The sequence below is a fragment of the Lepidochelys olivacea genome (assembly GCF_965140295.1).
Source record: "Lepidochelys olivacea isolate rLepOli2 genome assembly, chromosome: 9".
Classification (NCBI taxonomy): Eukaryota; Metazoa; Chordata; order Testudines; family Cheloniidae; genus Lepidochelys; species Lepidochelys olivacea.
In genome coordinates this window covers 54,054,442-54,082,013 of record NC_140419.1, presented here as the reverse complement: position 1 = coordinate 54,082,013, position 27,572 = coordinate 54,054,442, and the positions used below count along the sequence as shown (strand labels likewise).

General features: G+C 45.8%; 1 protein-coding gene across 1 annotated transcript in view; it reads left to right on the top strand.

Moving 5' to 3' along the window:
* Positions 1–26,513, top strand: part of TF (transferrin) — a 31,501-nt gene extending 4,988 nt beyond the window's left edge. The window contains exons 4-17 of the mRNA XM_084639339.1: positions 7,927–8,112; positions 8,712–8,841; positions 10,999–11,054; positions 12,146–12,318; positions 12,462–12,633; positions 14,870–15,030; positions 15,436–15,529; positions 16,385–16,423; positions 18,572–18,730; positions 19,766–19,916; positions 21,486–21,550; positions 22,688–22,872; positions 25,085–25,271; positions 26,262–26,513. Coding sequence (XP_084495465.1) covers positions 7,927–8,112; positions 8,712–8,841; positions 10,999–11,054; positions 12,146–12,318; positions 12,462–12,633; positions 14,870–15,030; positions 15,436–15,529; positions 16,385–16,423; positions 18,572–18,730; positions 19,766–19,916; positions 21,486–21,550; positions 22,688–22,872; positions 25,085–25,271; positions 26,262–26,299 — 1,796 coding nt within the window. The 3' untranslated portion in view covers positions 26,300–26,513. The remainder of the gene's footprint in view (positions 1–7,926; positions 8,113–8,711; positions 8,842–10,998; positions 11,055–12,145; positions 12,319–12,461; positions 12,634–14,869; positions 15,031–15,435; positions 15,530–16,384; positions 16,424–18,571; positions 18,731–19,765; positions 19,917–21,485; positions 21,551–22,687; positions 22,873–25,084; positions 25,272–26,261) is intronic.
* Positions 26,514–27,572: the final 1,059 nt, after the last annotated feature.

Sequence of the window (27,572 nt, the reverse complement as noted above, 5' to 3'; positions counted from 1 at the left end):
CTACTAAGGCAAACTGGGAAGGCACAAACCCCTGGGCAAGTCAGTGTGCTAACTCTGAGATTATGTACTTCTTCAGAGCTGGCCACAGACCAAGGACCAGGGCCTTAGCTGGTATGCATGAGGACTGATCCACAGCCAGTGACCTCAACACAGCTGTGCCCATTTACACAAGCTGAGAATCGGGACCAAAGTGTCCTGGTGGAAAGCAGCAATGATCTGTACTCCTGCTCCCTGCCTTATTTTCCTAGCTGTCCAGGTGATCAAACTCTCCTTTGGAGCCATCAGCTTTAGTTCTATCACTCCACTCACCCTGATCTCCTCCCCTTCCCCCACAACCAGACCAGGCCTTTCCTAATCCTCTTGATTTCTGATTGGTTTGAGGGGTTTTTCCACTTCCATGAACCTTCTGGTTCTTGCTTCATTCCTTCCCAGTGACCCAAGGTGCTAGGGTAATTTTACCTGCAGACTGGGGAGCAATGCTAAAGCAACCAGTTACATGTTATTACAGGTGACATTGTCATTTTCACATGTCCTCCGCACCACCAGCAAGTGAGGTGACTATCGCTGCTGAGCCGGCATGGCATTTCCCCTCACCAGCCATACTCACAAGCCCCCTTTGTGGTACCTGAAAGCTCTGAGCAGCAGCAACCTATGATGCACTTGGCTGTATGCGGGAAGTGTGCTGTGAACAGTAGCTTTTCCCTGACGTCTCTCTCCATGGCTGTTCATGCAGAGCTTAGCTCGTGCGTTGCTACCCTGAAGGGGATAGAGCAGGCTACAGGAGGTAGTGGTGGGGTTTCTATCCCGGAGCAACCTTTCCTCTCCACACAGCTCCTCTATATCATTTACATTGGGCAGCTGAAATTTGGCTCCCTGCCGGATCACAGAGGAGGAGCAGACCAGTCTATAGAAACAGTTCTTACTCCCACTGCATGTGGCAGTATCTAGGGAGGTGATTGAATTTCCTTCCTTTAAAGTTTTTAAGGTCAGGCTTGCCAAAGCCCTGGCTGGGGTGATTTAGTTGGGGATTGATCCTGCTTTGAGCAGGGGGTTGGACTAGATGACCTCCTGAGGTCCCTTCCAACCTGGATATTCTATGATCACAAGGGCAGTAACTCTTTCTCAACAGAACTGGAGTAAATCCAGTGTGCTGCTATTGCTGTTCCCTCAGTGGAAGTTTACTGCTCACTACAGTGGTGTTGCAATGGCTGGGGAAGGCTAATGCAATAGAGTGTCTGAAGAGTTTTGTAAGGTTAATTTGCCTCAGTAACTAACGGCCCCTGACAAAACACAGCAGGGGGACTAAGCTGAGCAAACCTCAAAGGTTTTCCGCTTTCAGGGACCTTGTACAAAACTGGAAAATAACTGGGCTAATCCAGGCACGTGAGACCCAAGCTACGAGTCAGCTGCAGTAACAGAGGTTAAAGAATGGCAACAACACAAACTTTGTAGTGTTGGAGTAGTCATGGTGGTCCAAAGATATTAGACACCCAAGGTGAGTGAGGGAATATCTTTTATTGGACCAATTTCTGTTGGTGAGAGAGACAAGCTTTCGAGCTACGCAGAGCTATTCTTCAGGTGTGTGTAGCTCAAAAGCTTGTCCCTTCCCCCAACAGAAGTTGGTCCAATAAAAGATATTACCTCACCTGCCTTGTCTCTCTAGCAACATGAGGGTCAATTGTTTCTTGGAGGACCAGGCTGAACTGAGCACACAGATGGGGCAGTGGATGAACAAGCCCAGTGAAGAGGGAAAGAAACAGAAAAGAAAGCTAAACATTAAAGCTGCTGCTATCAGAGTTGCTGGGCCTCAGTGGAAGCTGTGATACAAACCCATTCTGTTCAGAATGAAGTCTATCGCTCAGTCTGCATCCCCAGTCTGTAGTTCTGTCTACTGCATTACTGATGATTCTTGAAGGAAAATGACAGTACTTCTCCATTCCTGTCTCCATCGGCTCCTGCTTTCCAGATCCCACCCAAACTCCCAGCCTTCTCTTTCTATTATAATACAGGTCTCTGTTCGGAAAGTCAGGCTGTTTGTTTTTTTTTTCCATAGATATTAAGGTCAGAAGGGACCATTATGATCATCTAGTCTGACCTCCTGCACAACGCAAGCCACAGAATCTCACCCACCCACTCCTGCGAAAAAACCTCTCACCTATGTCTGAGCTATTGAAGTCCTTAAATCGTGGTTTAAAGACTTAAAGGAGCAGAGAATCCTCAAGCAAGTGACCCATGCCCCATGCTACAGAGGAAGGCAAAAAAAACCCAGGGCCTCTTCCAATCTGCCCTGGAAGAAAATTCCTTCCCGAACCCAAATATGGCGATCAGCTGAACCCTGAGTATATGGGCAAGATTCACCAGCCAGATACCCAGGAAAGAAATATCTGTAGTAACTCAGATCCCACCCCATCTAACATCCCATCACAGGCCATTGCACCTATTTACCATGAATAGTTAAAGATCAATTAATTGCCAAAATCATATTATCCCATCATACCATCTCCTCCATAAACTTATTGAGTTTAATCTTAAAGCCAGATAGGTCTTTTGCCCCCACTGCTTCCCTTGGAAGGCTATTCCAAAACTTCAGTCCTCTGATCGTTAGAAACCTTTGTCTAATTTCAAGTCTAAACTTTCCAATGACTAGTTTATATCCATTTGTTCTTGTGTCCACATTGGTACTGAGCTTAAATAATTCCTCTACCTCTCCGGTATTTATCCCTCTGATACATTTATAGAGAGCAATCATATCTCCCCTCAACCTTCTTTTAGTTAGGCTAAACAAGCCAAGCTCCTTGAGTCTCCTTTCAAAAGACAGGTTTTCCATTCCTCGGATCATCCTAGTAGCCCTTCTCTGTACCTGTTCCACTTTGAATTCATCCTTCTTAAACATGGGAGGCCAAACTGCACACAATATTCCAGGTGAGGTCTCACCAGTGCCTTGTATAACAGTACTAAAACCTCCTTATCTCTACTGGAAATACCTCACTTGATGCATCCCAAGACCGCATTAGCTTTTCTCACGGCCATATCACATTGGCGGCTCATAGTCATCCTATGGTCAACCAATACTCCAAGGTCCTTCTCCTCCTCCATTACTTCTAATTGATGCATCCCCAGCTTATAAATAAAATTCTTGTTATTAATCCCTAAATACATGACCTTACACTTCTCACTATTAAATTTCATCCTATTACTATTACTCCAGTTTACAAGGTCATCCAAATCTTCCTGTATGATATCCCGGTCTCTCTCTAAATTGGCAATACCTCCCAGCTTTGTATCATCCGCAGACTTTATTAGTCTCCCACTTTTTGTGCCGAGGTCAGTAATAAAAAGATTAAATAAGATTGGTCCCAAAACTGATCCTTGAGGAACTCCACTGGTAACTTCCCTCCAGCTTGACAGTTCACCTTTCAGTAGGACCCGCTGTAGTCTCCCTGAATGCAGCTGATGAAGTGAGCTGTAGCTCACGAAAGCTTATGCTCAAATAAATTTGTTAGTCTCTAAGGTGCCACAAGTACTCCTTTTCTTTTTGTAGTCTCCCTGTTAACCATTTCCTTATCCACCTTTCACTTTTCATATTGATTCCCATCTTTTCTAATTTAACTAATAATTCCCCATGTGGCACGGTATCAAACGCCTTACTGAAATCTAGGTAAATTAGATCCACTGCGTTTCCTTTGTCTAAAAAATTTGTTACTTTCCCAAAGAAGGAGATCAGGTTGGTTTGGCACGATCTACCTTTTGTAAAACCATGTTGTATTTTCTCCCATTTACCATTGACCTCAGTGTCCTTAACTACTTTCTCCTTCAACATTTTTTCCAAGACCTTGCATATTACAGATGTCAAACTAACAGGTCTGTAGTTACTTTTTCCCCCCTTTCTTAAAAATAGGAACTATGTTAGCAATTCTCCCGTCATATGGTACAACCCCCGAGTTTACAGATTCATTAAAAATTCTTGCTAATGGGCTTGCAATTTCATGTGCCAATTCCTTTAATATTCTTGGATGAAGATTATCTGGGCCCCCAGATTTAGTCCCATTAAGCTGTTCGAGTTTCGCTTCTACCTCAGATATGGTAATATCTACCTCCATATCCTCATTCCCATTTGTCATGCTACTATTATCCCTAAGATCCTCATTAGCCTTATTAAAGACTGAGGCAAAGTATTTGTTTAGATATTGGGCCATGCCTAGATTATCCTTGACCTCCATTCCATCCTCAGTGTTTAACGGTCCCACTTCTTTCTTTCTTTGTTTTCTTCTTCTTTATACGGCTATAGACCCTTTTACTATTGGTTTTAATTCCCTTTGCAAGGTCCAACTCTACTTGACTTTTAGCCTGTCTCACTTTATCCCTACATGTTCTGACCTCGATAAGGTAGCTTTCCTTGCTGATCCCTCCCATCTTCCACTCCCTGTATGCTTTCTGCTTTTTCTTAATCACCTCTCTGAGATGCTTGCTCATCCAGCTTGGTCTACAACTCCTGCCTATGAATTTTTTCCCCTTTCTTGGGATGCAGGCTTCCGATAGCTTCTGCAGCTTTGATTTAAAAGTAATCCCAGGCCTCCTCTGCCTTTAGATCCATAAGTTCTTTAGTCCAATCCACTTCCCTAACTAATTTCCTTAATTTTGAAAGTCAGCCCTTTTGACATCAAAAACCCTAGTTGCAGATTTATTTTTGTTAACCCTTCCATTCAGTTTGAACTGAATTAGCTCATGATCACTTGAACCAAGATTGTGCCCTACAACCATTTCTTCTATGAAGTCCACACTACTCACCAAAACCAAATCTAAAATGGCATCCCCTCTAGTCGGTTCAGCAACTACTTGTTGAAAGAATCCATCAGCTATCGCATCTAGGAAAATCTGAGCCCTATTATTATTACTAAAAAGAAAAGGAGTACTTGTGGCACCATAGAGACTAACCAATTTATTTGAGCATGAGCTTTCGTGACACGAAAGCTCATGCTCACAAGTACTCCTTTTCTTTTTGCGAATACAGACTAACACGGCTGTTACTCTGAAACCTGTCATTATTATTACTAACACTTGTCGTCCAGTCTATACCTGGGAAGTTAAAGTCTCCCATGATCACGCAGTTTCCATTAGTATTTACTTCATTAAAAACATTTAAAAAGGGCTCTATTCATATCCAAATTAGATCCCAGCGGTCTATAGCACACCCCAAGCACTATCCCAGGGGAGGCTCTAGTAGTTTTCTTCCCCGATGTAATTTTTGCCCAGATGGACTCTGTCTTATCCATTTCATCGCTTCTTATTTCTTTACATTCCATCTCATCATTGATATACGTTACTCCACCACCTTTACCTTTATTTCTGTCTTTTCTAAACAGCACATACCCTTCAATATCTGTACTCCAGTCATGACTAATATTCTACCATGTTTCTGTTATCCCTATAATATCTGGTTTCACTTCCTGCACCAGTAGCTCTAGTTCCTCCATTTTGTTACCGAGGCTCCTCACATTGGTGTAGAAACATCTTAATTTTTGCTGTTTGGCCTTGCTCACATTCTTTACCTGATTAGGCACCGTCATTCTACAGCCAGTATGACCTATTAGACTGGTATCCACACTGCCCTTCCTCCTTATATCCATTCTCCTACCCACGGCTGTATCCTTTCTTACGTTGTTTTCTTCTGTCTAAAATCCTGCTAAAATCCGGTGTGGAGATTACCTGGACATCTCCCAACCATCTCCCCCAAATTCCTAGTTTAAAGCTCTCTTAATCAGTTGTGCCAGCCTCCATTCTAGAAGTCTATTTCCTTCCCTACTCAGATGAAGTCCATCCCGAGAGAACTGTCCTCTGTCCATGAATGCCTCCTAGTGGCCATACATCCCAAAGCCCTCCTCATAGCACCACTGCCTAAGCCATCTGTTGATAGTCATAATCTTGTCACACCTTTGTTGCCCTTCTCTAGGAAGAGGCAGAATCCCACTAAAGATCACCTGAGCCTCGATTTCCTTAAGCGTCTTCCCAAGCCTAGCATAGTCTCCCTTAATACTTTCCAGAGAGAACCTAGCCGTATCATTTGTTCCCACATGAAGGATAATTAGGGGATTCTTTCCCGCTCCCTTTCAGATCCTTTTCAACCTCAGGTCTACATCCCATATCTTAGCACCTGGAAGACAGCACACCCTTCTATTCTCTGGATCAGCTCTGGTTACAGGCCTGTCTATTCTTCTCAATAAAGAGTCCCTGATCACATAGACCTGCCTTTTCCTGGTGACTGTGCTATTCTCCAGTCTATCCCCTGTTCCCTCTGGCTGCAAGTTGTTTCCATTCCTATTCTCCCTTGTAATTCTCTTCAACCCATCCTGTATCCTCCTGGGGCTCATATTTGGTGTAGTCTCCATTGACTCTTCCCCTTTTCCTATAGGACTAGCCGCTCTTCTCTTCTTCCTTGCCCTTTCACCTTCAGTGACTAGCGGCTGAGCCCCTTCTTCATTTTCCAACTCCTCAAACCTATTCTTGAGCTCTATTTCTCCTTCACTAGCCCGTCTTTTCCTCTGCCTTGTTCTTTTAGTCATATGCTTCCACTGATCACTTTCCTCACCCAGCAGTCTCCCCTCAGAATTCCTCAGTCCTGCTTCCATCTGCAAGTCTGAGCTTTTCCCTTCAGATACCTCATGTCTTTGCTCCATAATCTGCTCGAACCCCTTTCTAAACTCAACCAGACTTTCCACCTGCATCTCCAAACCTCCGATCTTTTCCTCCATCAGCTCTATCAGATGGCATTTCATGCAGACAAAACTCTTACCAGGTGCCCCCTCCAGGATCATGTACATACCGCAGCTTCCACATCCAGTCATCTTCATTGTGTCTTCCACTACATGGGTCACCCCCACTGCTGCCTCTGTATCTGTCATAGCCTTCCCACCTAAATCCTGTTCATCTGGGAAACACAAACCACACCAAAACACCACCACCCACAGCAAACACAAACCCCAAACAAGCACCACAAACCAAACTCCGCTTTCAAACTCCCACTGAAACTCCCGTTTACAGCTCTCTTTGCTGGCTCCTGTGCTGCTACAGCTGTCTGATACTGTGTAGAGAGTTTGGGCTGAAGGCAACATTACAGAGTAATTCTCAGTGTTATGGCTGAGAATTAAAAGGTACCAAAGTCAGGAAATTCAAAGTAGTGGGTTTCTGCTGCCTCCAGAACTCAGTCCGTTTGCATAGATGTAATATTTGCCAGACAGTCTATGGAGAGAATTTTAACAGACCCAGTTTAGAGTCCAGTCCTGCAAGCGTTACTTACACAAATCATCTTTACTCATGTGAGAAGCTCTACTGCCCTCAAAAAGACTTATCACGAGGGTAAGAGCTATTAACAACAGCACACATATCAAATAAATGCAAAGACAAGACCGTTTAACAAATGCTAGTAATACTAATTAGTAGGTTTCAGAGTAGCAGCCGTGTTAGTCTGTATCCGCAAAAAGAAATGGAGTACTTGTGGCACCTTAGAGACTAACAAATTTATTTGAGCATAAGCTTTCGTGAGCTACAGCTCACTTCATCGGATGCAAGTGAGCTGTAGCTCACGAAAGCTTATGCTCAAATAAATTTGTTAGTCTCTAAGGTGCCACAAGTACTCAGTTTCTTTTTACTAATTAGTAGAACATTTAACATTATGTCTATTACAACGATTATAATCAGATTGATATTGGCATGGCAACCCACTAATACTAAACAGGAGAAAGGGGTAGGGTGTCTTGCTACATTATTATGGGGTTGAAAATGTTGCACTTTGCTTCCTGTGCCCAGGATTTGTGTGACATGGGAGAAAACAATTGTGTGAACTGGAAGGGACGGTAAGCGACTTCCATTTCTGTTTTTGTGTTCCTTTGTTCCAATGCTTGCTTGCTTTCCCTCCTCCCTCCCTTACAGATTCGGTCACCAGCTACTATGCTGTGGCTGTGGTGAAGAAAGGAACTGACTTCACAATAACGGAACTTGAAAGGAAGAAATCCTGCCACACCGGGTTGGACAGGTCTGCTGGCTGGTTCACTCCCATTGGGACCCTCTTGTACCATAAAATCCTATCCTGGGATAGAGCCACTCCCATAACCCACGGTAAGCTGGGAAAGAGCTAGGTGAGTAGGGAGTGCTAACATTAAGCTGGGGTTGAGGAGAACTGGGATTGATCAGTGTTAGGGAGAAGGAAGTAGATTTTCTGAGGAACTTTTGGGGAAACCAGCAAACCAACGGAACCATCCACATTTCCTAAATTTCTCTTCTTCCATCAATCAGGGCATTTCCATGACAGCAACAGCTTCCTTGCTTTGGAATCCATTATCTTCTACTCAGTCACACTCCAAAAACTCTGTTGTGCAATGGTTAAAGTTGCTACCGATGTAATACGCCATCCTGACACAAACCCAAGGAACTGGAAAGTTTAAGGCACCTCTACTCCTCCACACACAAACACCATGCACCACTGCCACGCACAGCAGACCACATGCCAGAACCTTCACTCTGCCCAGCTGGAGATGCCATCCTTCCAGCATCCCCTTTACCAAACCACCCCTTCCAAAGGCATCAGGTTACAGACACTCTCCCCCCACTACCTCCTCCAAACACCCCATACTACTATACCAAGCATCCACAGCTGGGAGAAGACAGTTTGCTAAAGGGTGAGTTTGCTATTAACTACTGCATGTGTTTTTCCATAGCTGTGGCTCAGTTTTTCTCAGCCAGCTGCGTCCCTGGTGCCCCCGCAAATGAACCAAATCTGTGCCGCTTATGCCTTGATCCGAAATGTTCCCGTACTGGGCCTTATTCTGGCTATTCTGGAGCCTTTAAGTAAGTGAAAGTTATTTTTATCTGGTAACTATCTGTTCCACACACATGTTTTCAGCTGCACTATAACTGGGTCTCCTGACATGGCTACACTTGTAGAGTAGTTGGGACCTAATTGTCTCATTGGTTTCTGTTGAGTAATGGGCCGCAATGGAATTAAAAAGGGCTCCAGAGGTGATCCCAGCAATTACAGACCTGTAAGCCTGACTTCAGTACTGGGCAAACTGGTTGAAACTATAATAAAGAACAATATTGTCAGACATGTAGAGGAACATAATTTGTTGAGGAAGTCAACATGGTTTTAGTAAAGGGAAATCATGCCTCACCAATCTACTAGAATTCTTTGAGGGGTCAACGAGCATGTGGACCAAGGGCATCCAGTGGATATAGTGTACTTAGATTTTCAGAAAGCCTTTGACAAGGGCCCTCACCAAAGGCTCTTATGCAAAGTAAGCTGCCACGGGATAAGAGGAAGGTGCTCTCATGGACTGGTAACTGGTTAAAAGATAGGAAACAAAGGGTAGGTATAAATGGTCAGTTTTCAGAATGGAGAGAGGTAAACAATAGTGTTCCCCAGGGGTCTGTTCTGGAACCAGTCCTATTCAACATATTCATAAATGATCTGGAAAAAGGGATAAACAGTGAGGTGGCAAAATTTGCCAATGGTACAAAATTACTAAAGATAGTTAAGACCCAGGCAGACTGCGAAGAGCTACAAAAGGACCTCTCAAAACTGGGTGACTGGGCAACAAAATGGCAGATGAAATTTAATGTTGATAAATGCAAAGTAATGCACATTGGAAAGCATAATCCCAACTATACATATAAAATGTTGGGGTCTAAATTGGCTGTTATCACTCAAGAAAGAGATCTTGGAGTCATTGTGGATAGTTCTCTGAAAACATCCACTCAGTGTGCCGTGGCAGTCAAAAAAATGAACAGAATGCAGGGAATAATTAAGAAAGGGATAGATAATAGGATAGAAAATATCATGTTGCCTCTATATAAATCTATGGTATGCCCACATCTTGAATACTGTGTGCAGATGTGGTCGCCCCATCTCAAAAAATATATATTGGAATTGGAAAAGGTTCAGAAAAGGGCAACAAAAATGATTAGGGGTATGGAATGGCTTACGTATGAGGAGAGATTAATAAGACTGGTTTCAGAGTAGCAGCCGTGTTAGTCTGTATTCGCAAAAAGAAAAGGAGGACTTGTGGCACCTTTACAGCTGTAGCTCACGAAAGCTTATGCTCATATAAATTTGTTAGTCTCTAAGGTGCCACAAGTACTCCTTTTCTTTTTATTAATAAGACTGGGACTTTTCAGCTTGGAAAAGAGATGGCTAAGGGGAGATATGATTTAGGTCCATAAAATCATGACTGGTGTAGAGAAAGTAGATAAGGAAGTGTTGTTTACTACTTCTCATAACACAAGAACTCAGGGTTACCAAATAAATCAATAGGCAGCAGGTTTAAAACAAATAAAAGGAAGTATTTCTTCCCACAATGCACAGTCAACCTGTGGAACTCCTTGCCAGAGGATGTTGTGAAGGCCAAGACCATAACAGGGTTAAGAAAAGAACTAGATAAATTCATGAAGGATAGGTCCATCAATGGCTATTAGCCAAGATGGGCAGGAATGGTGTCGCTAGCTTCTGTTTGCCAGAAGCTGGGAATGAGCGACAGGGAATGTATCACTTGATGATTACCTGTTCTGTTCATTCCCTCTGGGGCACCTGGCACTGGCCACTGTCAGAAGACAGGATATTGGGCTAGATGGACCTTTGCTCTGACCCAGTAGGGCCATTTTTATGTTCTTATGGAAGAAGCACCCCTACTCCAGGGTTGAGTATGTGGCCTACGATAGCTCCTAGCCTCTACAAGCAGTTAGTGAGTGACCGGAAATTGAGCTATAAATTGCACATGGCAGTACAGAGCATTATCATTGGGCTACTCCTGATGATTTGCATTATAAAATTCTTCCCTGCCATTGCATTTCTTTCTGCAGCCCGCATGGCTTTTTGTGAAGACAAACTGTCACGTATCTAAGGCTTGTTTCAAAGGTAGTTGTCTGAAATGTAGAGGGATGGTATGAGATTAGCAACAAACACAGTATTTCAGTGTCCTCCTTTTCTTTCTGCTTTCTTTCCCCCTCCAGGTGTCTGAAAGATGGAGGTGGAGATGTAGCTTTTGTCAAACACACAACTGTTCTAGGTAGGCATGGGGGATCATTCCATTTCACCACTTTCTGGTCAGGCCTTTCACTGGGACTCTATCCTTGAATTCTGTCTATATTGCACCTGCCTTCATTTCTCTCCCCGTTTATCCTAAGCCTCTTTTCTCTTTGTCTCTGGGAGGAAATATGATTTGTATGCTGTGTTCCTGACTGCTAAATAATCAGCAGAGAGAGATTAGATTTCACCTCTTAGTCTAATGGCTCTTCCTTGTGGCTGAACAAGGCTACCAGAGTGGGGACCAGTTTGTATGTTGCTTCTTTGATGTGCACAGTGAAATCACACCAGCACATTGTTCTCTGAAAGATTAAATTTGGGAATGGGCTTCACCTCCACCAACATCATGACTGGAATCTACTAACATGACGCCAGCATAAGAGAAGGGATGGTCCTGTGGTAAAGCACTGGGACTCAGGAGACCTGGATTCTGTTTCCAGCTTTACCACTGACTACTTAGGCAAGTCATTTTGTGCCACATTCACAAAGGGTCTTGGGCGCCCTTTCCCTTCCCCTACTGTTTTGTGTGGAATTGCAAGAATGGATTCGATGCCTAAGGCCTCTGACTCCAGAAGCAGGGGGCCTGGTGGTGGATCGCAAGCAGAGGCCTGCCCCCAATTTCAGGAGAGGGGCAGAGTTTAGGACACATCCCTCTTGTCGGTATCTGCCATTGGCTAGCTTAGGGCACACGTGTCTTGTCGACTTCTCCAATTGGCTAGCTTAGCTGTCTCCCCGCTCAGCATGCTGGCTTTGTGAATCCCATTCTTAGGTGCCTGTGTCTCCCCACACACTGTACAGGGAGCCTAGCCACGGCTCTCAGGCTTTGTGGATTTCTAGATGTCTAAGTCCCTTTGTGGATCTGGACCTTCATCTCTCTTGGCTTCAGATCTCTAGCTGTGAAATTGGGATGATAATAATACTTCCTGCAGGGAGGGAAGTTTGTCTCATGGAAGTTGTCATGCTTCTGGTTCTCATTCAGGGTCAAAAATCATTGGGGAGTTTCCTGAAGTGGGGTATTCAAAGCCCTTTTAAATATTGGTGTTGCTGTAACCTGTGGACTTCCATTCCTCCCAGAAAATGACCCAAGTGGGAAAGACAAGTATGAGCTGCTGTGTGAAGATGGTTCCCGGAAGCCTGTAGATAAGTATCATGAGTGTCACTGGGCCAGAGTTGCTGCTCATGCTGTTGTGGCTCGAAGTGTTGATGGCCGGGCTGATGAGATCTGGAGCTTCCTCTCTCAGGCGGAGGTATTGCTTTCCTTCCCATTCTCTATCTTTCTCTCTGTTCCAGCCTTTCTTTTGCTATTATCCCTCTTTTGTTTGTTCTCTCCACTTTTTCAAAACTATCTCCTGCTCTTGGTATACACCTGATCATTTCTCCTCTGTGACAGGCAAAGTATGGCAAGAACACAAAAGAGAGCTTCAAACTCTTCAGCTCTCCTCATGGGAAGGATCTGCTTTTTAAGGACACTGCTTCCAATTTTAAGCGTGTCCCTCGACTGATGGATTCCCAGTTCTACCTGGGCTACCAGTACTGGGCTGCTATTCAGAGTCTCAGGCCAGGTAAGCAGAGATTGGGCTCCATGGCAGGTGGTCATGAAATTTTAAGCTGCGGGAGGGTCCATAAGGAAGCCATGGCCTAGATCCTGCTCATAAAGCAAAGCAACTACATTGACTTCATTCACTTTGAAATTAACACAGCTCTGAGCTGTATCAGGGTGTAAATGAGAGCTGGATCGAGCTGCATGGGTTGTGCTCTGCAGTGCGAGTTCAATATACAATTGGCATTGCCACGACTGGATCTGTTTGAATGCAAATTCTTGTGGCCCAGGGATCAGACTCCCAGGTGCCATTGAGCTGCATTGTCATTAACGAGCAGTAGTTTGGTGTCTCTCTGCTCTCGCAGCATTCTGGGTCCAGCACAAAACGCCCCACTCGGAATATAGCACACAGCCCCAGAAACACCAAGAGGAAGAATCAGGCAGCAGGGAGACACATTTCTTTCTCTGTCCTCTCCCGCTTGTTCCAGGGGCTATTCACTGGCTATGGGCCCTGACCAAGCAGGCACCTCCCAACCCCCTTCCCCGGGCAGCTCAGCTGCACGACTTGGTGGGGTGGGGTGGGGACAGGGGGGAGCCTTGGCGTCGCCCATTTCTCATCCCTCTCCTGCTAGCAGCCCAGCAATGGGGTCCAGGAACACAGCCCTTTGTCTCCCGAAGGGGCAGGATGCTGCTCAGCAACATGGGGGTGGGGGGTTCTCCCCCTCAGGCTCCTGTGCTGCTGTGTGCGCTGGGCCATAAGTGCCGTGTAACACAGGGCACACTGAGCACAGGGATCCCTGACGCTCCAGCAATGGGGTGAGGGTGGTGGGGATCAATGTCCTAACTACCAGCCCAGCCATTTGTTCCTGGGGTCACCTGTATCGTGGGGACACCCACTGCCCTTTGGCTTTGCTTTGCCTACATCACCTTTCCCACCACACTGGGTCTCCCTTCCGCCCCTGTTAACGACGCTCCCTCACCAGTCAGTGGGGCTGCCGTAGAGTGACATGAGATCTCCCTGGGGCTGGCCACCCTGCCTCTGCACCGCGGCTGGGAGAACCATTCTGCACAGATTCAGGAGCGTCACCTCTGGGGCACTTTGTGCAATGGACAGGTGATGGTTCCCATGACCTGCTCCTGAACTAGGGACACACCAAGAATCAGTCACGGAAACATTTGGAGAGTCGAAGAGTAAATCTGTTTGGGGGAATGAGGCAATTTTCTCACATTTATTTGCAATCCAGAATTATTTGTCAGATGTTTGCTGTCAATTGTTCCTGCTCTGTTGTTCGTTCAGGGACAGCTCATGGGGAATATCTCATAGTAAAATATTGGGCCATTTTGACTGGATGTCTGGATCACATGGGGCTAACATTTTTTTAGGGAAAATCAAAAATCAAACCAAAAGAAATCATTTCAGATTGAAACAAACCATTTCAATTCAAATTAAATGTAGTCTTTGAACATTTAGTTTTAAAAATGCCAAACAAAATATTTAGACTTCTCTGACACTTATTTATATTATTTTGGTGCAGGAGGTAAAACAATTAACCAAATTCGACCCATGTTCACAAATGCTTTCTGTCCACCCAAAACTGTTTTTTTTTTTTTTTAAAGCAAATAAACTACTCAGCCAAGAAACTTCGCCCAGCTCAACTCCCAATCTGGCTGGGCTGGGGAGTGAGAGGCTGGGGCTGTGCTGAGAAGAACATTGGTCTCTCACATAGCAATGCACAGCACCACCAATGCTAAGTGACCCTGAGGTCATGAAGCCTGGGACCAGATTCTGAGCTGGCACAAATCAGTAGAGCTAAGTGAAGCTAAGGCAAGTGGTGGAGTGTCCATCTCTTGCTGTCTTCAGACCAAGACTGGTGGCCTCTCTGGAAGATGCTTTGGTCCAACACACATTATTGGCCTCAAGACAGGGGTAACTGGGTGAAATTCTCTGGCCACAGCTACACAGGAGGTCAGACGAGATGACCTAATGGTCCCTTCTGGCCTTAAAATCTAAGCCTCTCTGTTGATTTTGAAGCATCCCCTGTCCAGTGAGAACCAGACCCAGCCAACTGACCTCCCTTTCCTGCATATTCTGCACTCCACTAGTCCAGCATTTGTCAAACAACAAGACTATTTTGAATGGAGCTGTAGGGAGCTTGTGTGCACAATGACCTGCTGTCAGCAGCCCTGCTCTTCCTGCAGTCAGTCAGTTGGTGGCTTTACATTTTAGATAAGCTTTTGGCTTATTCTTTCTACGTCAGTTTCTTCCCTAGAAACTCCTGAAGCCCCTTCGAAAAAGGTGAAGTGGTGCACAATAAGTAAGGATGAGAAGGCCAAGTGTGATGAATGGAGTGCAGTGAGCGAAGGCAGCCTGGACTGTGCGGTGGGAGAAACCACAGAGGACTGCATTGCCAAGATAACAGTATGGGCTTTTCGTTTTCCCACTGTTCTCTCCATGCCCCTGCCAGCTCAGAGAACAATTTCCTCTCTCTGTCTTTGAGCTGCACTGGTCAGGAATGTTTCAATGAAACAATTTTTCATTGGAAAAGGCCAATTTGTTGAAACTGAAACCTTTTCCTGGAAAGGGTCAGTTCTGACGAATTTCTGAACTTGATTTTTTTTTAAAGTTTACAAATTGTCAGAACATTTTGATATTTTCTAACTTTTCATTTTCCGAGTCAACGTCAATCTTCATTGTAAAATGTAAGCTACTTATACTACCCGTCTCTTTCGTGACAGCAATTTTTTTAAAGGCTTCATCTCTGGCAGGGGGAGGCTGCATGAGAAGTAGCTTCACTTCATATTTGATGAGTTACTTTCATTGCAGAAAGGTGATGCTGATGCCATAAGCTTGGATGGAGGTTACGTCTACACGGCTGGTAAATGTGGTTTGGTGCCAGTCATGGGAGAATACTACGAGGGTGAGTGAGGTGCAATCTGCCTTTTAGCTTGTTCTTGATGGGGAATTAATTGATAACAGAAGACTTTATTTTACATTGAACTATGATAAGTCAGTGGTCCTGATTCTGGTCACAATTAGCTTGATCCAGGAAACGAGTGGAGGTGTGGGGGCAAAAGGGCTTTAAATCACTGCACCACTTGGATGCCGAAGGCAGATTTGGACAGGAGTGGTTCTGGGCATAAGCTAGAGCATTCCCTTAATGGCTGGAGCAGGGTTCTCTAGCCGCACCCTTCCTGCTTCTGACACGCCCCTCCATCCCCTGGAAAACCCCAGCCTTGGGGGCTGTGCGGAGGGGATGGCATGGGGCTGCTCCATTGGCTCTATCCCTCAGGGAACATCCGCCCTGTATCAAGGTATTCCTAGGTGGCCAGTTCCAGATGACGCAGGGTCCCTCCCTGCCAGCAATCCAAATGTGGAGAGGCTGTCTGGGATCTACAAGAAAGGTCAATGACAGCTGGTTTTGCCTGTCTTGAACAACCCTTATTCACAGAATTCCTAACAGTCATTAAGTTATTGTCTTCTAGCCTCCAGCTCCAGTCTCGTCTACTGAGTTGTTGCCCCAGAAGGGGAGTAGGGCAATGCTTTGTTCTGCTAATGTGCTAGATGTTAGACCAGCTACTCCTGTCCCCTTCTGTATTAAGGCTTCTTCAGAAAGTAACTTGCCAGCAGCCCCACAGAGAAACCACTGCTGTGAACAGAATCCTTACAGAGCTAGGTATATACACAGTGCCAGGACAACCTATTTTTAGCATTAAGTGCACACTTGCTTTTCAAGAGCTCTCTATCTGAAATCTCCTCCTCTTTCCCATTTCAGGTGACATTAAACAATGCCAGAAAGAAGGAACACCCAGAGGTAACTACTGGTAACAGAGGGGCAGAAGATAAAATCCTGACCTAGAGTAAACTGGAAAAATAAATTGGTCAAGAAACAGAAAGCTAAGGGTTAGGAATAAATGGCCAACATTCACCACAAAGATGGCTATGGGGACCTTTGTGTCCAGTGTATTTAGTAATGATCTGGTATGCAGATCCAGTAGTAAAGGGGAAAGTTTGCTAATGGCCCTCAATTATTTAGATTAAGGAGCACAGAGAGGAACGACATAAGGACCTACCCAAACTAATCAATTTGACAACATGATCTCAGATAAAATACAAAAGAAAAGCAAGGTCAAGGTAGTACATACTGAAGGGAACAAGTTAAATTATCCAAAGAATGTAAAGAAATGGGGTCAGGAAGAGATTTACCCCTTGATATAATATTGCCCAATCTGGCCAGGTGGATTATGCAGGATTTTTGTTGTCTTCCTCTGAAACATCTTGTACTAGCCTGGATCACAGACTAGAGCAGACTAGATGATCTGTTCTAGGATGGCAATTCCTGTGTTCAAATGAACATTTGTGGTAACCACTGTTCAGAGTGTATTACACATCCCCGCACCCCCCTCCCCACACTGGCTGATCCATAGGGGGTTTTGAATCTACATCTGGGTAGTCCATTAGCTCGAGTTGTAGAGGTTCAGACTTTTAACACTGAAGGTCTTGGGTTCAAACCTTGCTGCTGGCCCAAGGAGGGGTGAATGAGGGGGAAATCTTTAGAGGAGCCTCATGTACAGAAAGCAACCCAAGTTCTCTTATGATATCTAGAAAGTCTGATTTCATGTTATTCAACAAAAACCCCTCTAGGGGAACTGAATATCTCCAGGAATTGCTAATGGGATATAGTGCTTGCTACCACTAGGTCACTGATCAAATCACATCAGTAGCACAGATGGTGTTATGTCTGCTGCCTGTTCACTGACCTACATGACATGGGTTTGCCAGGTTCAGACCAGTTCCTAGTGGCCTGGCAGGGAAGCATTCACCACAGCAGCTTGTGCGGTGCCATTTCTCAGGATAAGCAGGGACTTTAGATCCAGAGCTGTCAGGAGCACTGAATAAACATGATGTTGGCTTTTAAGGAACACATCAACCTTTCCTCTGTCTTATTGTGGACCATGGGCCATTTGTCCTTAAGGGAGCAGGAGAGGAAAAACCTTTTCCACAGGCTTCGAACCTGGAAAGGGAGGGGAGCCCCCACTCAAATACCAGTTTCTGGGGTCTCCTCAACACAGACACATCACGGCCAGTTCCTGAACCCTTCCCCCCATGGGAGCAGGTGGCCTGAAAGGGATCAGAAATAGAAGGCTCTGTAGTGGGAAATTGGGGTGTTCAGCCCTCGGAGAGCTCAGGTATTGGAGTCTAGGGTGACGAGATGTCCCAATTTTATAGGGACAGTCCCGATTTTGGGGTCTTTTTCTTATATAGGCTCCTATTACCCCCCACCCCATCCCGATTTTTCACACTTGCTGTCTGGTCACCCTATTGGAGTCTGTCTGCTCCAGTATATTGCTGAGTTGTACTCAGCTGGATCTTCATTGTTAGCAGAATGGTGGATGTGTGGCCAGCTGGATCTGTGACTACATGGATCCACCAGCTGATCCCACTGCAAAGTGTGGAAGAGTGTCAGAGAGACAGTCTATGTGAAGCACCAATATGCCAACACATTACACCAGGATCTACCACAGGGACAGAAGGCCTGGGATACAGTACTAGAAAATAGGTTTAGTCGAAATATTCCCCCAAACAGAGAGGCAGGATGGTCTTGTAGTCAAGGGGCAGGATTGGAAATCAGAAGGCATATGCTATATCCCTGGCCCTGACACAGACTTCCTGTGTGACTGTGGGCAAATCATTTAATGACCTAGTGCCTCAATTTCTGTGGGAAGAAAAATAATGGGGATACTACCAGAGGGGAATTGTGGGGCTAAATGCATCACACATGCAAAGCCCTCTGTATCCTGGGGTGGATAGGCTGTAGGAGGACACAGTATTCTTGTTGTTCCCATTTGTAGATCCTCTCTATGAATAGGAAGGATGAAAAGAATTCTGGAACCTTGGATGTCCATTCTGGTTCAGGTTTGACTCTCCTGATTCACTTCCTTTTCCTTCTGCTCTGTGACAGTAACATATTACGCCGTGGCTGTGGTGAAGAAATCCAACTCCAATATCACCTGGAAGACCCTGCGTGGTAAGAAGTCCTGTCATACAGCTGTTGGGAGAACTGCCGGCTGGAACGTCCCCATGGGCTTGATTCACAGTAAAACCGGGAGCTGTGACTTTGGTGAGTCAACTTGTGTATCAACTTCTCACAGCGACTGTGTGTATCCATGTCCCCAGTACAGACATCAGGTAGGCCAGTGCTGGAGAGCAAGAGCCTCATCCCACAGCTCTTGTCTGGCCTTCGAGTCTCTGGTGGCTCCCAGATGCTGGCTGGCCACTAGCACATGGGAAATGCTGCTTTGTTAAAGGTTTCAAGGAGCCACATTTCCCTGAGATGGACTTGAGTATTTCTTACCCTGATGGAGCAGCAGTTGGACGTGGCATGTCAGTCTGTTTCTTTAGCAGATGTTATTGAACATGAAACAAGCAATGGTCATTTGTAGGGATAACAAGCCCATCTAGAGTTCTAATAGCCAGGATGAAAAAGACAAGGGCTTGGGCAGAAATTGGGTTTCTTGCACTTTCTTCTAGAACAGCTGGTACCAGCTATGGTTGGAGACAGGCTGCTGGACTAGATAGAGCCCCGGTCTGGACCAAAGTAGCAAAATCTGTCTTCCTGCTGTGAAGGTTGTTGGATCAAACCCTGACCCATATTGACAGTGATCCCAGTTCACAATGTTTCCCTTATGCAGCCTCTGCCATTTCTTAGGTTGAAGATATTGCCTATATTGTAAACTCTTTGGGGGCAGGGACTGTCTTTTTGCTCAGTGTCTGTACAGCACCTAGATCAGTGGGGTCCTGGGCCACGACTGCAAAACAAATAATACTTATTTCCAAATTTCCTGTCATTGGCTTTGAGTCTCATGCTGAAAAACTGGTGCACACGATTTGCTGCCCACAGCAGAGATGTGCCTGTTTCTTATTGTGAGTTTCTCTGTCCATAACTTCACTTTGTACACGTGCAGCACAGGAACTGATGGTTTCTAAGGAAATGCCTCCTCAGTCTTTTAAAGAGGTTTTAGTTTTCTTTTCAACTAATTTAAATTACTTCAAGGCCTAATAATGATGAATCATATGAAGATTCTCACTGAGGGATAGAGAAAAGCAAGAGCCAGAGAGGAAATATACAACAGGTGTTCTATATTTCTCCTGGCAGATAAGTTCTTCAGTGAAGGCTGTGCTCCTGGATCTCCACTTACCTCACCACTCTGCAACTTGTGTGCGGGCTCAGGCAGCAGCCTCCCACCAAATTACAAGTGTGCCGCCAACAGCAATGAGAGATACTATGGATACAGCGGGGCCTTCCGGTAGGTGACTCCAATATAATACTAGGTGCTCCTTGGGCGGTGATGGACTGAGAGCCCTGCCCCTGCTGACAGAGCCCTGAGAATCCTACCTCTTTCCCCTCACTCTAATTTCCTCTTCCCTCCAGGCCCCTCAATGCAGACACCATCTTTCTCCTCATAACTCTCTGCAAAGCCCATCAGTGCTGCTCCTTCAGGAGCAGGAGGAGCGATAACGGATGGGGCTGGAACTTTAGACTTCCCACAGGGCAGGGTCACTAGATCTTACCCTTTAACTGAAAGGGAGAACAGGAACGCATCTGTAAAATCTTCCCTTGAACTCTGTTGAATGATCCCAAAGGAGAACCTAGGGGGCCAGCTCCTTGGCACCCCTCCAACAGCTCAGGACTAAGTAGCTTGTGCTGATATGAGCCTTGCTGGGCAATTAATGGTGTTTCACTCCCTACTGGTAAAGAAATGACCCAATGCAGCAGTGCTTCACGGCTCGCAGTAGTTTTGGTGTAAGATCCACCTTTCACAGGCTATCGCTATTGAAATGTACAGCCAGGATCCTCGCTGACAGAAATTACAAGGATTTTGAGGGTAGCAAATTGAGTCATGCAACAAGAAAATAAATAAAATAAATAATAATAATTAACAACAGCCAGGGACAGCAGGTTTGTAGAAATTTTGGTGGTGCCCAGAATGCCCAGAGCCCGCCCCTCCCAAACTCTGCCCCCCATCTGCCTAAGGCTCTGGGAGGGAGTTTGGATGGGGGGGAGGAGGTCTGGGGTGCAGGCCCTGGGCTGGAGCAGAGGATTGGGGTGCAGGACGGGTGAGAGGTTGAGCTCTGGGAGTGAGTTTGGGTGGGGGAGGGGGTCTGGGGTGCAGGTTCTGGGAGGGAGTTTGGGGGCAGGAGGGGTGTGTGGGAAGGGGGTGGGGGTGCAGGCTCTGGGACGGAGTTTGGGTGCAGCCTCTGGGCTGGGGGTGCAGGCTCTGGGAGGGAGTTTGGCTGCAGTGGTGCTTGGGGCAGAACACAGACCCACCCTGCCCAGGGGCCGCAGGGAGGGGCCAGCAGCCACATGGAGCGAGCAGGTAGGAAGCTGCTCAGCTCCGCTGCGCTGCCAATGGTGAGTGGGGGCCCCGGGCTGTTTTAAATCACCTGGGGGATGCGCTGGGGCGGGGGGGGGGGCCCAGGGGCAGAAGGCAGGGCCGAGGGAGAGACCAGTGCTGGAGCTGGGCCTGTGGTGCCTGGGAAGGAGGAATATGCCTGGGGCCCAGGCACCATAGGCCCATAGAACTCGCCGCCCATGACAACAGCACACAAGCTTCTTATTCATTGAATAAGCTTACATTTTCTGTTAAATTAAAAAGGGTCAGTGGTGAAATGCACACTGGACTCCGCACATTGCTGGTGGTAAAAGGTTACATTTTAACTGTCCTTGTCAATTCTGTGTCAGTTCTAACAGAGCTAAAAATGCTCACAGATTCAGGTTACAAAAGATGACAAGTATCAACAGCAGATGTGCAGGGAAGGCAACGATTCACAAACACCTGTAACTCCTGATTGTCTTCTCTCTCGGTATTTGTTAGGTGTCTGGTTGAGAAGGGAGACGTGGCCTTTGTTAAGCACACAACTGTCAGTGAGAACACCGATGGTATGCAATTATTTCACCTTGACATTAAACTCCATAAATGACTAGACTGGATATTCATGAAACCTATGGTACAGGCAGGATGGCTGTAAAGGTCTAGGCACTAGATCTGTCAGTAAGCACAGAGAATAGAAAGGGCTGTGGAGAAGGGGAGCATTTCATCATGCTGATGGGAATACCCCATGCTGACTTAGCTGCTGCTGAAGCACATGGTCTAGTAGCGTTGCTTCCCCTCATCGCCATCCCACTGTGCTCTCAGGGCTTGTGCCAAAGCCAGCTGAAGTCAATAGGAGTCTTTCCATCACCTTCAATGGGCTTCGGATCAGGTCATAGAAGGGCAAAGCCTCATTATCTGCTCCGGGATAGAAATTTGCAGATTTGGGTGGGCACGCACACTAGTGCTAGCTTCAGACTCCAGTGGCTGGTCACTGCAGTCTATGGCCCAAGTCCTGCTCACCTTACTCTGGTGTCAGGGAGCAGATGGCATGCTCACCCTGCTCCAGATAAAGCCTGCCTGTTCTGTCTGAGGTCAGTCTTACCCCTTTCCTGGGGTATGACTTTACTGGTAACTCAAACAACAACCATAGAACAGAAACCCCAGTCCAGGCTTTCTCCCCAAGAGTGTTTGGTCCCAGGGCTTCCTGCAGGGACAGGCTGTCTCTGTCCCTAGTTCTCTGACCACAGGCTCATCCCCCTTCTCTTCGTTCCTTGTGGAATTAAAAAGCCACCCCTGCCCCAGTCAGCTCAACTCCCACTCAACAGCTTCATGCAGGGTTCTTGCTCCTGCCAGCCTGTCAAAGAGTCTGCCAGTCACTGTCTCTACACCTGAGAGTTCAATACCCATTTTCACAAGTCCTGGCTATGGTCTTCAAGCCAGCCTAGGGGATTTAGACACATCCTCTAGTAGAATGAATATTAATAGAAGACGTCTGAATAAATCCTCCAGATTTCCCTGACAGTCTCCCCCACACCAGCCGCTCCCTGCTGAGCTCTAGTCAGTACATCTCCTAGACACGTGCATGTATCCAAGTACAAGCACACACAGACATTCCCAGTGATACCCCCCGTGGGCAGCCACACTCAGAGTAAAGCCTGGTGCTGTCAAACAGCTCTAGAGCCTCCATCTAATTCTCTTTCAAGGACATAATGCTGCTGAGTGGGCAAAGGGGCTGAAAAGCAATCAATTCGAGTTGCTGTGCCTGGATGGAAGTCGCGCCTCTCCTACTGAATACAAGAAATGCCACCTGGCTTTAGTTCCTGCCCATGCTGTGGTCACACGGCCAGACAGAGCAGCTGCTGTCCGTCAGATGCTGATAACCCAACAGGTCAGTACTGGGGCAGAAATCTATTTAGCTTGTTTTTATATTCCACTCTTAGCACTTAGAGTGAACCAATAACAGGTCATGCATAAGTGACACAAACCAGTGTTAGAAACTCTTATCAGCACGTCCAACTCCCTGTTCAAATCCAGACAGTTGGCTGTATCAGTGTTTGGATTCATGAGAGTGGATGACCGTCCTGCTACAAATTAAATAGAAGAGGGGCAGTCTATCACACTGAATTTTTTCATCCAAACAGCCCACTGCATTTAATGAAAGGTCTCCCATTGACTTTGGTGGGCATTGGTGCCAGTCCCATAGGATGCCATAAGTCAGATATTTTATGGCATCACAAACCATATAAACTTTTCACGCAGTTGCAGCTTGTTTCCATATTCTGTCTCATCTACTGGAAATCTAAATGCACAAATAGTTTTCATACCATTGCAAGAAAAGTAGAGGCGATCAGGACCTTCCTCTTTTGCTGGCAGAGATTCCTGCTGTGACGGGTTGGGTCATAGAAACCACCTTAGGACTGCCACCTGATGTGTTGAGACTACCCCGAGCCTATTTCCCCTGGCAGCTTGGGACTTCGGTACACTGCCTAGTTTCGGTACACTGCCCGGCTTCGGTACACGCTAGCCTGCTACAAACACAGACCCAGGTCTGAACCACGTCCCCTAAAAACTGCAGGCTTAACTGAAAACAGCTTAAGAAGTGCTCCTGTCTCCAGCATCCAGATACCCAGCTCTCAATGGGGTCCAAACCCCAAATAAATCCATTTTACTCTGTATAAAGCTTATAGAGGGTAAACTAATAAATTGCTCGCCCTCTATAACACTGATAGAGAGATATGCACAGCTGTTTGCTCCCCCAGGTATTAATACTTGCTCTGGGTTAATTAATAAGTAAAATGTGATTTTATTAAATATAAAAAGTAGGATTTACGTGGTTCCAAGTAATAACAGACAGAACGAAGTAAATTACCAAGCAAAATAAAACAAAAACATGCAAGTCTAAGCCTAATACGGTAGGAAAATAAATGCAGGTAAATCTCATCCTCAGAGATGTTCCAATAAGCTTCTTTAACAGACTTGCTCCTAGTCTGGGTCCAGCAATCACTCACAACCCTGTAGTTACTGTCCTATGTTCCAGTTTCTTTTAGGCATCTCTTTGGGGTGGAGAGGCTATCCATTGAGCCAGCTGAAGACAAAATGGAGGGGTTTCCCAGGGCCTTATATAGTCTCTCTCTTGTGGATGGAAACCCCTAGTGTTCTCCTGTGAAGAATCACAGCTACAAGATGGCGTTTTGGAGTCACATGGGCAAGTCACATGTCCATGCACAACTCAGTTCTTTACAGGCCGACGCCATTGTTTACACGTTAATTTGAACATTCCCAGGAAAGCTCAGATGTGGACTGATGTCTCTCCAGGTCCATTGTTAGCTAAGTACTCCCAATTACTTGAGCAACCCCTTCACACTATGTTGACCAAATCTGCCTTATGTGCGTCCTACAGCAAACACTTTAAATACAAGCACAGAGCCAACACTTATAACTTCAGATATAAAAATGATACATGCATACAAATAGGATGAATACATTCAGTAGAACATAACCTTTGCAAAGATATGTTACATGGCATATCTAGCATAAAACATATTCCTGTTATGTCATATTTACACTCATAAGCATATTTCTATAAAGCATTATGGGGTGCAACGTCACACCTGGTATACAAGAGGAATTGTCCTATGGGAAGCTCTGGCCACCTTAAGCTGAGCCTCAAAGTGAACTTGTGAGACCGGAGAATCCAACCCTCTGCATGAGGAAAATATGTATTTTGAGATCTTTCACTATTTCTATAGGACCAAAACTGATTAAGATCAGTCATGTAGTGGTACACTGCTTCATACTGCAGTCCCTGCTCTCTGTATTCGGGTTTTCTACCTTGCCCAACACTGTGGTATCTGAGCTCTTTCCAGGTAAATCTGCATGGTGAAGCCCCTACTGGATTTTGTGGATTCTTCTGCTCTCCTCCCATCCTTGTAGAAGGAAGTTCTTTTGGGAGTGTATGCAAACATTTTTTTTTACATTGTTCTGTTGATGGTGAGAGAACTTTTTCTCCAGCTTTGCACCCTACAGATGATCTGACTTTGCATGAGGCTGAGTCTTTGCTTTCATCTATGTCCATTTACCCATTCACTCCTGTATTTCAGGCATTGTATGGAAGCAATGGATCTCAGACAGATATCTTCCAGATGTTTCAGTCTGAAACCAAGGACCTTTTATTCAAGGATTCCACCACGTGCCTGATTCAACTCCCCAGTGGAATAACCTATGAGCAGTACCTGGGAAAAGAATACTTTGATTCTGTCTCTAGTCTCAATCAGTGCTCACCATCAGGTAACTGTAACAAACCCAGATGAGAAATAGATGAACTGCATCTCTCTGCTACACAGACATGAAGATCATGGGGAGTTGGGGCTCGAGGGAGTTATGTCTGTCACTGCCCAGTCCAGTTTTCCAAGCAAAATGAAAGCAACAACTTATGAAGATATCAATAGATCTTTTTTCGTGTAAAAATGTTTAGTTGAACCATGCTGGATTGGTATCACCAGACACCAAGGTCTGTTATTTATCTCTAGTATAGGTACAGTATGAGAAGTGGTGATGCAACCTTCCCTGCCCTGCCAATGTGCTCAATCCTGTTCTGTAGAAACTATGTCTTAGGAGAAGAGAGGACGAGTTCCTTTTTCACGTCCATTCAGTACTTGGCCTCTCCTCTGAGATTGCCAACAAAAAGGGAAATTAGAGGAGAAGCCAAGAAAGGAAGGTAGCTTTTGTGATGTGGACTCGTGTCCACTAAGAATCTAGCCTGAGATCACCAGTTCGTTTCACACAGTCCACTGTCCGCTCAGTGAATGGTAGCGACTCTTGGCCCCTGCTGACCTGGCACAGATTTGAACCAGTGCCCAAGAATCCTCTTACAAGTCCCTTGAGCCCGTCCAGTCCACTGGCCACTTATTATGAAAAAGTTTATTCCCCAACTGGAACGGTTTTCCAGAGAGAGCTGGAAACAATATATTGCTGTGAGCTCTCCAGCCAGCCAGTGCTCCTGCCCCATTTCCTATGGTGCTTCGTGCTTGGAGAACACATGGCCAGAGTAGCTCTGAGCAGCCTGCCCCTGATCCATTCCCAACAGTGAACTCCTGTCGGGACTGGGTTGGGAGAGCTCTTTGTAGCACTTTGTGCATGTAAACCTAGGGTATGTTTTCCACATGAGAGATTGTTACTGTAGTGTTATCTGTGCTGGTAGGATGTGAGATGTATTTATTTTCTGTTTAAGCAAGCTGCCAGCAATATCTGAATCTGCCTGTTCTCTTCCCCTTACAGAACTCCTCCAGGTCTGCAGCTTCAGTGACTTGAACTGATCAGATTAACGGGAGCTCCTCACCATGGGAGGAAAAATCTGGAAGCTTCATTCCTTGCAGCGTTCTCAGCACTGACCTCTAGCTAGCTGGGGTCCCACTGCTGCTGTTTCTTTCCCCCCTTTTAACTCACCACCAAAGAGGTGTCTAGCCTGTTCTCATGACATTTATGACTCCCTGATGTCACCAGAGCAAGAAATAAAATCTCAGAGTCTAACATTGGGCTTGCTGTGATTTAGTTTGAAGTTCTTCTTTGCATTTGCAGAATCTCAACTATTACAGAATGCTTTCAAATACAAACACGGCCTCACAGAAATGTACATATTTATTTTTCAGAGTGTGTGGTGTGCTATCATATTTCTTTGATAGCATGAACAAGGCATCTATACAGCTGCTCTGGTAACAAATAATACATACCCAGAATAACCCAAACCAATAGAGCTTATTCAGCACTAAACCTTAGATACCAAGTGGAACCAGTCAGAAATGTTGAGCTGCAATTTCCATTAATGCTTCATGACCAGCATTTCTGATGCAATAGGTTGGCACCTGTAAGCAGCAAATAAACATAGTTCACTGCATGGAAAATTTTGATTGTGTGCTTTTCCAGAAGGTCAATTGTATCCAACCAGCTAAAATCTCCAAAGTATTGACATACCAACTCTCTCAGAGAATGCATGGTCTGACCAGCCTCTCATAGCTCCAGTCAAGTGCCCCTCTTGGCTACTCCCAGACTGCTGTGTGGGGATCTAGCAACCGAATCCCTGAGTGCTTTCAGCCTCCAGAGTTGGAACAGAGCCCAGGCACTGCCCCTATCTTCAGGTCCCTAGGCACACTCTTGAGATGCCGATCCTCTATCTAGCACCCCCTCCTGAGGGCTGAGACTGCACAGTCCAACTGCCCGGTGGGTACTGACCCCTCAGGCTCCTCAACAGCTTCAACCCGCTCTCTCCCAGAACTCCATCCAATGGTATGAGCCTTCTGGATTACAGTTTACTTCTTCAAGGGGCTACGTGAATAGTGCAATGCATGAAACACACAGACAGGACTCTTTGCTCCTTACTCAATCATACAAGAAATACAGAGATCTATACAAAGTAAAGCCTACACACATTTCCCTACCTCAGTTTTCTCATCACTCCAGAGCTGGGAGCTAGAATCAGAGCCCACCACGGCCGTCCAGGATCCTTCTGCTGCAGTGCACTTCTCCACCCCAGGAGCTGACACTATTCTCGGGGGTAGGGGGGAAGAAGGGAACAGAAAGAACCCAGCCCGT